The 14,192-nt window shown below is 39.8% G+C and overlaps 1 protein-coding gene across 1 annotated transcript in view; it reads right to left on the reverse strand.

Annotated features, from left to right (window-relative positions):
• FREM1 (FRAS1 related extracellular matrix 1) overlaps positions 1-14,192 on the reverse strand; it is a 65,699-nt gene that overhangs the window by 6,575 nt on the left and 44,932 nt on the right. Inside the window, exons 28-35 of the mRNA XM_064404788.1 lie at positions 12,045-12,174; positions 10,549-10,621; positions 9,527-9,676; positions 8,102-8,352; positions 7,345-7,392; positions 6,932-7,090; positions 6,618-6,743; positions 5,901-6,016 (exon numbers count right to left, since the gene is read on the reverse strand). Coding sequence (XP_064260858.1) covers positions 5,901-6,016; positions 6,618-6,743; positions 6,932-7,090; positions 7,345-7,392; positions 8,102-8,352; positions 9,527-9,676; positions 10,549-10,621; positions 12,045-12,174 — 1,053 coding nt within the window. The remainder of the gene's footprint in view (positions 1-5,900; positions 6,017-6,617; positions 6,744-6,931; positions 7,091-7,344; positions 7,393-8,101; positions 8,353-9,526; positions 9,677-10,548; positions 10,622-12,044; positions 12,175-14,192) is intronic.

Here is a 14,192-nt window from a genome sequence, read left to right on the forward strand (position 1 = left end):
TTATTTATCCCTCTTTGTGTCTGCATTGATATATCACCTTTTTTTACATGTCACACCTAGTGTTGCCATCCCGCTGTGCTGAACCTCGGGTGCTGGCATTCCTTTTGTCCCATATTTCTGACTGCTGCTCAGTCTAAGAGTGATGCCAACCCCTTCAGCCTCCCAGAATATCCTGGGTGACAGTTAATAGGGCTAGAGCAAACAACACTGTTCATAAAAACATTTTAAGAGAGCAAAAAAACTTTTCTATCATAATAAGTAAATGCTATTGTAAGGATTTCCATTACTTTTGCCAGATAACAGAGACAGAAGATCACTATTGCTCCAGATGAAGTGATGACTGTCTTCTTTAAGAGCTGGGGCAGCAACCAGGCCTGAAGAATGGCATGGCAGACTTGAGCTCACTATGGAGACCATAAGCAGATGTTAGAGTGAAAGCCCACCATTAAGCATGCTGCCTAGTTAGAGGTCCATGCCTGGAGCTCCATTTCCGTAATTGCCCTGTATGTCTTCTAAGAGTACTGACCCCGTGGATTCCATATGATGCCATACAAATTAGGGAAGCAGGAAAAATTTACATGAGAATAATACAAAGTAGTAGTACACAATATTCTGCACAGTCCCTACTGCACAAAATCTGGACCATTCCTTAATCTGGGCCCACAGGGCCAGGATATGAAATAAATTCATTGTGTTTATGAGGGGGATGCTCCTGCTGCGAAGTCCTCCTCCATTATCCCTGCAGGGCAACCAGGGCAGCTGGGGGATGGAGTTGGCCTCTGCTCCATGCTGCACTGTGGATCTGCCAAGGCCAGCAGGTCAGCTGGGTGTTAGCCCTTGCCTGTGCAGTCTCAGCTGTCCTGGGGCAGGCACCGTGCAGTAACAGCAGGCCCATCAGGGGCACTCTGAGTTCCTGGGCCACCAGAGAACAGCAAGTGAAGGTTCACACTGACACCTGTGTTCACTCTCCTCACCTAGAGGTTTGGCAGAACAGCCTCAGAACTGTCTGGTTGGGGTCAGGATTGTGCACCCACTGTGGCAGAGTCCCCCAAAAGTGCACCCAGTGAAGGTGCAGTCAGCCAATCTTCAGCTGTGCCTCTCATCAGGGTGAGACGTGCCTATATATCCCAAGGGTGACAGGCTTCCACCCTTCTGGGCAAATCTGCCAGGCACAGAATCCCCAGTGAGCTAGGAACAAAACTGTTACACTGACAAACTGTTGGGAATTTTCATACTCCATCTTCTTCTACAGACAGAGTCCAGGAGAGCAGGCATAGTTAATTCAGGGTGTCCTGAATTAATTCAGGCTAAGTGGTTCAGCAGCAGGATTCCATTCTGCCTCCCAGTGACTGTGGTTGCACTGACAAAATGGACCTGAGAAGAGGTTTGCACAGCAGTTTCTGTGGTATCACTACTAGGTGAACCAGAACAAAAATAGAGCTTTTTGTCTGACTTCTGCTTAAGGACACTCAAAACCCAGGAACTAAGTGATTTACTTTAGGTGAGCATAAAGCATCATGCACCAAAAAGCATCAATATGTGTCAGTAACTGCTCCATCATTTATGACATACAGGCATAGTCTGAGCAATAACAGTTTCAGACTTCAATCCATGTACCAGGAGAGATTCATCACTGTGAAAGGAAAGCACTACAATAATTATAATGTAATCTAATCTTTTCTCTATAAGTACAGCTTCATAAGCATATTACTGAAGAGAGAACAACTGCTCCAATGGTTGTACCTGTTTAGGGGGGATTATATATTTTAGGGAAATGAAAGACCATAGCACTTCCATAATGTTACTCACTGAATCTTGAGGCATAGGATCAGACACTGGAATTTACAAGATAATGTTATTTATGGAGTGTGCATCTAACACTTCCTAATGTAAATTAGTCAAGATAAGGGGTTATAATGCCCTATTAGGGAAAGAACCCAAACAAAACCAAAAACAAACAAACAAACACCAAGCAAAAGAAGCCACAACAAACCCCGACACACCACTTTTTTCTGTGCTAAACCATCCATTTAAAATTGTTCCTGCGTGCTTTATAATTTTTGTTATTGAGTCAAGAGCATACTTTATCCAGTTGCACAAATTAAGGAAATATTTTGGGTAGCTATTAACCTTGAAATATTATTTGGAAAATACTTAGCACAAAGACTACTGATTTTCCATCAAATTGTCTGATACATTTAAAAGTCTTGTACCATTTTGGTAAATTTAACATTGGTAAAAGCACACTTGACTGAGTATGAAGGTCTCCATGGGACACAACATTTTATTTGAACTGCTGTAGTAAATCTGTGTTGTATACTGATGTTGAAGGGGGTGGGGGGGGTGACTGAAAGACTGTGCTTATCTCAGTCTTTTGTTTGGTCACCTAGGGAGTTATTCTGATGCCGTGAAATTGGTGTCTAGTGTTGCTTACAACACCCCCTATCATTCAGAACATTCAGATGAGAGTGGCAGACATGATGCAGAGCTTGCAGGAGCCCTGCACTTCCCAACTGGCAGTTGAAAGCCAGACAGCATACACAAAGCCTTTAAAATTACTCTAGGTACCTGGATCCCTCTGCTGGAGTCACACACAATAGTATGAGTTAAACCAGTCTCTTAGAGAATCAGTACTAGAAGGGGGCTGCTGTCCTGCTTTGCACTAAGGAACACTGACCCATCATGAAGGATCTAATCTATTACTTTAGACATGGTTCTGCCTGTAATTCCAAAGGACTAGGGCCACATGTAGCTGATATAATACCATCAAACAAAATAACATGACCTGCCTTACCCAGCTAGCAGTAAAGGACGTGAAATCTAATAATATTTGAGCTTTAATTAAGTGTTCAAAAAAGACAAAGGCATAATATGACTAACAAGGCAAAAGACATAACTGTGGGTTCTATATATGCAGTTCTTCCATCCCTTCAGTGGCAGCAGTGAAAAAATCTCACACACAAGTGAGCCCTGCTGTACTGACCCTTGGGCAGGACATGTTCCTATTGGATAAACAAGAGCTGTGGCATAAATCATCAAAATTGCTTCTAAATCAGACTGCTGTGGGATCACTCAGCCATAATATCCCCCAGATGCTTCTCTTCACGTTGCCAAGAGTCTCTTCATGCATACAAACAAAGCTAGAGAAATGAGTTCTTAAACCACCTTTCTCTCCAATGAATTGGAGAAGGGTTAGAAACAGCACAAGATTTTCACAGCAATTAACTGAGATTTCCCATTCCCCCATCCCCAGTTTAACACTGATATATAGAAACTTGCATCAAGACAAGCACATATTTCTGTCTGCTTCTACCCCAAACATGGAAACTAAAGAATAGTGTTGTATACCACCTGTAAAAGATGGACACAATGTATATCAATAGAAACTCAAATAGGCCTGCATTAGCCCATGCATATGTACTTATGTCCAGACAACAACTGCTTGCACAATAAATTGATAGCATTACTGTGATGGAATAGAATCATAGACTACCATGTTGGAAGGAACTGCAAGGATCACCTGATTCCAACTTTTCTGGGCAAAAGGACAGTCCAGACAAGATGGGCCAGCACTGTCTGTCTAGCTAAACCTTAAAAGTGTGTGATGTTGGGGAATCTACTGTCTCCCTGGGGACAGTCTTCTAACTGATCTCATTGTGAAAAAAAACTTTCCCTTGTGTGTACTTGGAATCTTTCCAGGAATAACTTGTTCCTGTAGCTGTTCATCTTTTCTGTGTGACTCCTTGTAAAAAGGGAATCTCCATCCTCTTCTTAGCCACCCTCTAAATATCAAAATACTGTGATAGATGCTCACCTATGCCTTCTTTCTTCACATGGCAAGCTTTACCGTCCTTTGATCAACTTTGTGGCCCTTGTCCAGATGCTTTTCAGCCTGCCTACTTCTGTATACTTTTTGTATAGCCTGTTCCCAAGTCCATCATGTCAAGATTATAAGATTGTCTCAAAAAGGGTAGGGTAGGGGTAGGTAGTGAATCAACTTCAACAATGCTTGGGCTCTTTTCCCTGTTCTGCATAATAGAAAAATTCTAGCAAGACAAATGAATAGGAGCTTAAAATTATGCCATTTTTGTAGTAGTAAAAAAATTATTCTTTTTTTATGGAAGTTGGCTGATTTACTGAAAGTCAATTCTAATATTTTCATTCAATATCCAGTTTGTTTGATGTATTGAAAATTGAGGACTGACCTCCATGGTAGTTTTATTTCCCTGTTGGAAACGTCTAAATGTCAATAGAATCAGTATTAATAGGAGAAACACCACAATTAGTGGTGGTGATGATTGCCAGAGGAGCTGGGGAAAAGCACAAAATAAAATTTAATAAGTTATGTTATTTTACCACATTTTAGCGTGTTCCTAGAGCTGTACTTTTGTAAATCAGTTCCAGATGGAGGCAAGGAGTACTTCATTTACTGAGATAAATCTTCCTTAGTCTATGCTAGTATAACATTAATTGAATTAGCACTGTCCTAGGATTCATTTCCTTTTGGATTCAGTGATATGCCTTGATTTTCTGTGTAGCTTTTTTTAACCCTGTCCTTTAGTTACTGTTGTTTACATTTATTTACTTTTATTCCGTTTGATATCTACATTGCACACTATCAAGAAGCTACCACCTACAAAAAATATGGGTCACAAAGACCACACTCTTTTAGAAGATAGGAAAAACCTCCCGGGATAGTGACATATGGTTCCAAGAGATCAATTCACTGTTGAAGCCTTCAGAAAAAAATATTAAAATATTCACAGTTTATGGCTTTATTTGTTAACAAGTAGCATAATAAAAGTAGATAATAACAAAAAAAAATGTAAGAGCTGAAATTGTAAGTGAACCAATTAATAGCACAATATTTAGGGTCAGCTCACAAGAGGACATAATATTTACATTGTAGTAAAGAATATCTTCCATCAGCTGGGAGGTAGTAGTATCAAGACTTTTCTTTTGCCTGTTGCCAAGGCAACATAATCTGGCATAACTAAGTGGAATGAATCAATGCTTGTTATGCATGCTTGGCCATGATTCACTGTTCAGCATGTCCTTCCATTACTTATGGAACATACTCTGTTTCTATAATTTCCCACTCTTCCCTCTTTCAATTTTCCTTTGGAGTAATGGAGAGGTCTGGAGTGATGGAGAGGTCTGTTTAAGCCTTTCCTAGTTTTCAGATTGATTTTCAACCTGGTGCTCACAATTCAGGACAAGGTACAGGGCATGCCTATCCTTGGACAAGCTTCAAGATACCATGGCTAGCATTCTTTCCAGTGCTAACCTAATACCCCTAAAGCCAAAATCTCAAAGCATGTATCCAGAAAACAAGACTGGCAGGTTTTTTATCGCCTACTTTCTGACAACAATTATTATTATTGTTGTCATTATTGTTATTGTTGTTGTATGTCCTTAAAAAGTCAGAAAGGCACTATTAAATTGAATATAAAGTATTCAAATAGTTACAGAATCTTCAAAGCTACATTTTCAGAAGAATACAGTGAGGCACACAGGAGCTGGCAATATTTAACCATTGCTATATCAAGAGAAGGTAGTGCCAAGGAAGTGGTGGGTAAGACAGGATTAAATTCTGAGTCTCTACTGACTCCGAGTTTCTCTTCTCCCAAACTAACTCTCCCTAAATTAGGAAAGTATCCTCACTGCAGATGGACAGCTTTGCGAATTCATGCTGTGATTAAGATAGCATCACCTCCTGAAGCATTATGAGACTAATATTTCTATCATCCACTGTGTTTGAATCCCAGGATTTATACAATTTTTGGGGGGGAGCTGTGCAGAGCAGTGAAAACTGGGCTTATCCAAATAAATTTGGTCTCAAGAGCAGCATTCAGCTCAGGGCAACAGCAGTGCACAGCAAATGGATGATGGTCTCTTACTGTTCTCTGCAAGCCCGAGCAGCAGTGTTCCAGGTGACCTTATGATTCACTACCAGGAAGTAGCAGCTGCTCTCATGATAAGTCCATCCAGAGGGACATCTCTTCATAGTTACCTCCTAAAATAGAAGACGAAGAGGTAAAACAGACTTCTGTCTACGCACAGATAGTCTGTGCAGTAGTGTCCAGAATTAAACCACGAACTTTGGTGTCTATAAATAAAGCTACACCATTGCTTAAAAGATAAAAATCCTCTAAAGATTTTATATTAGTTTGGACACCATTTTCTGTCTCCTGTAGTCTGTACAGGGAAGGCAGTGCAACAAAATTCAGCATGACATCTTAAGTGGTGGGGGGAATGTATGTTTACAGAATACCTAAGTAAGTTTATTTTACTAAATTCCACATATTCTCCCACAGACTTCATTCACTGACTGTGTTATGCTCCCATCATCACAAGCACCACAGCACTAGTGCTCATGTGGTTTATCCAGGAGCACCTGTGGATGACAGAGAGAAAAGGCAACCACAGCCTTTGAGTCAAGTCCTCATCATATTCCTGGGAAAATTTTGTTTCTGCTGAAAGCAAACCTGAATCTGGATAACATTTATTCCCTGTTCAAGTAAATAACAGATGCAGGAAGGTCCTCTTCTTTAGGGCATCACCAATCATAGACTCCATGCTCTGACATAGATACCTACAAATGGCTACATTTTTACCTTACTTTGGGAATTCCAGAATGTCCATGATATCCCATCACACTGAAATAACTTCTGTGTGCTCTCTTCATAATGCAAGAGACCCTTTATATCTGGTGTACAAGCCTTTTGAAAAGAGTTATAGTCCTGGAAAGAGAAAATGTCATTTGAACATTTGAGGAAAATAATTACACAAACCAAGTGAAATGAAACAGATTGATTAGATCTTATATTAAAATTGTATGCCATGAAAACTCTTCTAGGTGTTAAATCATTTTGGAAAACAACACAACTGAAAACAGATGGTGAAAATGCCCATGGAAAAAGTCTCATACCTTATGTCTTGATCTTGGTTCAGCTGCAAGTTCTGCCTTATCAGCCAGTGGGATTTCTGTTTTCCTAGAGGAGATTACATTTATCTGTGGTTGTGCCTTCTTGTTGGTTTCAGCTGAGGAGGTGTCATCCTCTATTTTGAGCGAAACAATCCCGTGATACTTCATTTTACAGTATCACACAAGAACGGGAGAAGAAAAGAGAGGGTTACAAGCAGCTCTTAAATAAACTAAATTAAAATAATAAAAATTAATTATTATACAAATTATCATAAATCAAGGGAAATTACACCAATTAAAAAGAAAGAAAAATAAAGTATTAGACATAACAAATTATTAGGAATGATAAAGCCTGGAAAGAGCAGAATCAGAAAGAGATCATGGAAATATCCAACCAATATCCATAATACTCTTACTTTGAAAATCACATCTGTTTCATTTCTAAATACAGATGAAGGATGAACCTGAAAAATGTAAAACAGAATAATGAGATGGGTATATTCATGTATTATAGAAACAAGAAGAATTTATGTAACACTTACTACTAGGTTATACATCATGCAGAGCATGTCTTGGTTCATGCTTTCTCTTTTAGTATAGAAACATATAATTTCTGAAAGGAGCCATTAAAAAGCTCAAATTACAAGCGTAATGCTCAGTGTTCATAAAACCAGATTCCAGTAACTTTTAAGGTCACAATAGCAGAAAGTTACTAAATACCTAGCTAAATCAATATAGCTTAAGCAGAAGAATCAGTGGACAAGGTTTAAATAACTATTCCCTATGTAAACTGACAGTATTTTCAGCTTTATATCTTCAGTACCAGATGCACAGCTTCTGTACATTTGCCTGGTTCCACCAACTTCTAACTTACCCATAATTTTTATAAGATTGGAAGTTTCATAATTGCTGAAATTGCTTCATGCCTCTTTCCTCCCCCAAGTCTTTTATTCCTCTCTTGCTTACCGGGATCCTCAAAATGTTTGGTTTGGTTTTGGCTTTTTCTTTACAGTTTTTTTAAATAGCCCCCAGGTCTGACTCAAAGCAAACTCATGTAGTTTATAGTTATTGTATGGTCAGATAGAATTGCTACAAAAGTGACAGTTAAATGAAGATATCACATCACAATAAATTCACAAATCAGTTCATCACTGAACTACGGAAGTGTCTTACTATTCTGCCATTTCCAGTTGCTCTCAGCCTGGTCTTTGACCGATTCGCCAAGCTGTGCTCCTGCCACAGATCCCCTCCCTTTGGAAGGGGATGCTCCCTCTTCCCTTTGGAAGGAAGCAGTGGGATCCCTTCCAAGGAAACATTGCCAGGCCTGGAAGGTGATGAGGAGCCCGAGGAAGCTGGAAAGAGCGTGCCTCTTCCCCAGAAGTCATGCTTGCTTTGGCCAGAAGAATGGGAATAGCTGCATTGACCTGAAAGTATAAAAAATGGCAGATGGTCAGCTCTAACTGCATGAGCAAATAACTGGTCATGTTGACATGGGCACATAAACAGCTTGTCCTTAAAAGCTGGATGATTCTTTCACTTGAAGTAGTTGATTTGCTGTTTGTTCAGTCACCCTTGTTTCTGGGGTTATCTATGACTATAACTGCAGCTACTATTTATATAAGTAAGATTTTATATGTGATGCACCTGTCTACCCACAGGTCAGAATTTCAACCAAGCATCTGCTTTAATTTTTATACTGGGCTTTGAAGTGCTGGGTTTTTTGGCCATGAATATACAGATCTCTTTAACTACCACTGATGATACTTCCATCATCCCCTGAGAAACTTCTTCTTTGAAATCTAGGATACTGTGTTTCAATGAAGTCACTGTGTCAGTTAGGTCCTGATTTACACTAGGAATATTTAGGAGAAAACAAATCAGAAATTTTAAAGGGGCTTTTTGTAACATGAAGCCTAATTCACTGCAATGTGGATATTTTAAATATTGTTTCACCAAACACCAGAAGAAGAAACACTCTTCAGTGGTCAGAGGCTGCAGCTTCTTTACTAGTTATTTCTAGTTTTCTACTGTTTTCCTATATTTCTGTTTCTAGAATTGCCTTCTTTTTGATCTGATTTCAGACACTCCACATTTGATCACTGAAAAACATAATGATAATGCAGTCTTCAAAGACTAAACTATTTGCTGTGAAGTTGTGGACTGTGCTTTTTAAGCATTGGAAAATATATTGCTGAGAGATGGGTTAATTTGCTACATTTCTTCTTTGAGAGGAAAGTAAATCTCTTTTAAAGTATGTGTAACTAAATAATAACTGGGAAAAACATCTAATGGATCTAAAACCAGTTTTTTCCACTTTAATAAATGTGAACTGAACTCATGTTGTTATGAAAAGTAGTTTCTTTCCTGGCACTTTTCTCATTTTGTGCTTGTTGCTTTCCTTATGCTGTGTTTCCTAAGAGGATGCATATGATTGTGTGAGAGAATAAAGGGCCTGCAAGTGTCAAGCCTGTTTTCTCTAAAAATAAATTAGGCAGTTTGATCTAATGGTGAATGTTAGGAGCAACTCGTGGCTGAAAATAGGTAGCTACTCAGCCAAGATTGTCCCACCTTCTTAGTCACAAAGATCAAAAGAGATACCTCCTTTTGAGTCCAAAATTTTCACTACAGCTTTTGTCCGTGTGCCAAGAACAGCGTTCACAGGGGAGTTCAGAACTACTTCAAAGACTTCATCATCTTCCTCTAATCCGTCATAGGTAATTGCTATATTCCACATCTTGGTTGACACTCCTAACAGAAATAAACATTTTAATTACTCTTTAAGTGCTATTTCAATCAATCAGGGTGTCAAAGAAATAGATTAATTAACATGTCTGCAGCTGGAGTGGTGTAGATTGTGTATGCTATTGTGCTCCTACTGACTGACTGGATTCCTGCTGGTCTTCCAAATAACATTAAGTTTGAATTTGTTCCTGGGCAATGATGATTCAGTCGAAGTGCATACACTGTAACAAAAAGCTGCTGTAAATGTGCTAAATTGCACTGCAATACATAGATTTAGGACTTCCACTGCAATTTTCAAGAGAAAATGTATCATAGAGTTTGTATCTGAAAAGTTTAACTTTAAAGATGGAACTGTTATTTAAAATACCTGCAAATGGATCAAAAATCATGTTAGATTGAAGTGCAACCTTTTACCATTGTTTTTTCTTGTTTCTTTGTCTTTACTGGGTAACTTCAGGATTGTATTTGAATGAAAAACAGGCTTGGACACCTTGAATAACCTAAGTTGTTCTCAGTTTTGTCTAAATTTAACCTGTGTCCTGGGCCTTACCTATAATGACTGAAGTCTTTAAAGCATCCCACAGATCAGCTGAGGGTGAGTCCTATCCAGACTAGTTGTTAGGAGATTAGGAGACATAATTTCAGCACTTTTGATATTTTAACCAAAGTAAAAGACCGTAGGCAATCTTATGCTAAATAATAATAATTCCAATTCACTAAAGAAGCCTACAGCACTTCCATAAAATGAGCCCAAGTCTTAAATACTATTCAGCTTCTCTAGCCACAGATATGTAATAGATTGCACTCTCCAAAGCAAGAGGTTACTCTTCCAAAATCAGTGAATTAATTTTAGAGTTACTCAGTGCACTATTTCATACCTGGATCAAACTGAACAAGCTTGGAGGGAGTCACTGTGAAGTCCTTTCCCAACCTAGCAGACATTTCATTGACCTGAGAAGAAATCAAACAGTAGATACTATGCTGTGACCCATTTCACCAAACCACTGCATTCTGCTGCATGCTGAAGGTACTTTGCACATCTCAAATAGACAGGCCAACCCATACATATACTCAGGGTGGAAAAAAGGATAAAGACCTGAAGAATAAACCTTCTTCTGTGCAACTGTCATTCTGTTCTTGCTCATGGCTTAAAAAATGTATCATTTAAAAAAACAAAGCAAAAAACAACCCTATCTTATAATATTGCTCATTCACCTCTGAGACTGCTATTTGACAACACCAGGTAACACTGCTGTTCACCATGCCTGGGGACCCTGTCATACCTGGCTGCTGGAAAAGCACATCCTGTCATCTCAAAGGGAGCAGCAGCAACTTGGCCACATTTTCCTATTTGGCCCTTTGTGATATCTTGAAAGAAGCTTTTTCACACAGAGCCTTCTGTCACTCCCAAATACCCATTAGGATAGATGTGAACCCTACACATGTAAATATAGTGATTCCAGGACCTCCCTGAATTTTCATAGGAGGCATCAGAGGACACCAGTTTCCACACAGTGTATGTGTTCCAGCTCCTGATGCTGGAATCAAGTTCACTGGTCTCTTTCTGCAAGTAACTGCTGCAGTAGAATCAACAGAGTCTGTGAAGGGTAGGACAAGATGGCCCCTGAGGGCATCATTAGCAAAATTCACACTAATTTCTGTAGAAGAAAAATCAAAATTATGTTTCTTATTAGTGCTGTAATCATGAGAAGCTGGAGGGGTGGGGGGTGGGGGAAATGGTATTTCTCTAGCAAGGGGACCTGATAAAATTCTGAAATTTCCATTTTATGAAGAATGATAAAATTTGTGAAGGCAAGTTGCACAAAACCTGTTTTAAAATATTACAGCCTGCAGCTTTCAGTCTAGTCGTTTTGACATAACACAGAGGCAGTCATTGAGGGTACAGGGAAGGTATATACCTACTGCCCTCAGCTGTGGGCAGTAGGAGGTGAAATGGGGAAGGCTGCCATGGCAGTTGTGGTACCTGTACTTCCTGGGCTCCTCCAGCCTGAGAAGGCAAAACAAAAGCCCCAAGGCCCCAGATTGCCCAAAACCTGGATTTTAAAGTGGCAGATCCTGGAAACCAAGCTTCTGAGCACAGCGCCAAAGGAAACTGCCTGCTCTGTTTTTTCCTCAAAACTGAAATACTGCTCCAAAACATTCCAGGTTTGGTTAATTAGCATTTCTACTTAAAACTCAAGAAATTTTGTCAGAAGTGTTTCAGCCATCTGTAGTAGCAAGGACAATGTCCCAGTAAGTATGGATTAAATCATATGGCCTCTTTGATGATTATTGAATTATATTTGCATCTGAGGAATAAAATAACAGGCTGCACTTATTATAATTAAGTTAGGTGGTTGGCTTTTGGCTTTACCTTCACAGTTATAAAGGCAGACTCCCCCAAGTATCCTGCCCTGGTGATTTTCAGAGACATCACTCCTGTGTTTTCACACACCTCATATTCAGTCTGTAACATTTCAATTTGAGACCACCGTAGCTCCAGCCTGTGGGAGAGAAAGGAATGTGAGTTTAGAGCAAAGCCACCTGGCCAGCCACCCCCAGCCCCTGCTGCTCAGGGGCTGTGTGAGGAGCCTTCTCTCCTGACTGCTGATTTAGCCAATACACATACTGAGTCTCCGTCTCCAAATCAACATATTTGTGTGATTTAACTGATTAGAAAGAGGCAGTAATAAATCTTCCAGACCAGCCCTGATGTACCCTAAGCCACACTTGAGCCTGTTTTACAGCCAGAGGGATTCTGCAGTAATTTTAAGAGCATTTTGTCCATAAAAACAATAGGCCAAGACAAGATATCACTGTTTATCCTGGTTCCCTTTAGCCTTGCAGTTTTATTACACTCTCACTCCTCAGTCTTTTCTTAGCAATATCCTCCTTTCCACCCATCTGCCTTCATCTATCCTCTATCTCTCCTCCTGTAGCACACAGAGTATGCTCTAGGACTTTTCTGCCTCCGTGCATGGGCCTTCTCTCCTTCCCTTACTTTAGTACTCTTCACACTTCACTCTTCATCCTTTTCTTTGTCTCATTCCAGGTGTCTTATGCACTGAATTTTAGAATTTTTTATGGAGGATGGGGCAGTATCTGAACCTCAGAAGACTGTGTGCTGCACGGGATCACCAGTAAAGATCTTTCCCTTTTTAAAGGTGTAATAAAGAATAGTGAGAGTCAGAGAAGGATGGATGAGCTGAGCTATTTACAATTTGAACTTTACTAAAACAAACTTCTAGGCCTTTCACAGCTGACTAGCTCTATCACTAGCGGAAGTTTCCTCCTGTTCTCCTCTATCCTCTCATGTTAATTTTGTGGGAAACCCATTTAGAAGCTGATTTTCTTTACTTTTGCTAAAGAAGATGGATGTGCCAGATGTAGTCCAGCAGTGTTCAAATAAAAGCTGGGACATGAACAATAAATTGTGTATTTTGAACCAGTGATCATGAGGTGATAAATACTTTAAATTGAAAAAATACCTCACAAGCTTTTCAATCCAATATTAAAATGCTATTTTTTCACTAAAATTCTCCTTTGGTCTAGCAGATAACTTTCATAGCAGATAACTTCAGTGAAACACCTATTTTCTGCAAGACTAGAGTTTTTTCTTTGCTCTTCTCCTAAAACTGTGCTAAGTATTGCCATTCATTTACAAGAAGTTGCATTTTCCCATGAGAAGTGGCATCACATAATGGTGATTTTTCATCTGCAAGCCAGCACCAAGCAGCTGGGCTGTCCATGCTCAGATGTGTTTGTGTATGGGGACATCTTTTGGCACAGCACATAACTGCCTAAATGCTGCCTCCAGCTCAGCTCAGTCCCTGTTCTCTCTCCAGTGTGCAGTGAAGTGCTCTGCCCTTGGGTACAGCTCTCTGCTTCTCTTTCTTCACCATGAGTCCTGGTTTGTGAGTAGCCAGTTTAGCCCAGAAACAGCATATTATGTTTTCTGGGGGTTTTTTGGTGGGATTTTGGGGTTTTTCTGTGTGTCTGTTTTTTGTTTTTTCGGGTGTTTTTTTTTTGTTTGGTTTGGTTGTGATTTTTTTCCCCTCTGATTAAATAAGTTGGTTGAACACTCAGCCCTATTTTCAGGAATAAAAAGAACCTTTGCATCTGCTAAAGAGCTACTCACACTTCTGGCTTTTATCATCAAAGCCCAGTTTGCATGATATTCTAATTTTTCTACATGAAGCTTATGGTATGTCACAAGGAGATATTGGATAGTATGCCTCACACATGCAGTGGATGACAAAGAAGGTGCTGTGTGCTCTCCACCTTCTTTCAGTACTCTTTTGACTAATAACTTTGTCATTTGAGAGCATCTCTTACACTGTAATCTCAAGGCTGTGAAAAATGCACTGCCATCAGCTAAGGGCAAGAGTGACCTGCAGCTGCAGGACCATGTTCATGAAGCAGTAGTCCCACCCTTCAGCACACAGCATCTCAGATCTCCAAATGCCCAACCCCACTAAATGCACTATGTTTTCCAGTGAAGCCCTGAAGGCCCTTGAGAACT

Source organism: Passer domesticus, chromosome Z (genome assembly GCF_036417665.1).
Source record: "Passer domesticus isolate bPasDom1 chromosome Z, bPasDom1.hap1, whole genome shotgun sequence".
NCBI classification, from domain to species: domain Eukaryota; kingdom Metazoa; phylum Chordata; class Aves; order Passeriformes; family Passeridae; genus Passer; species Passer domesticus.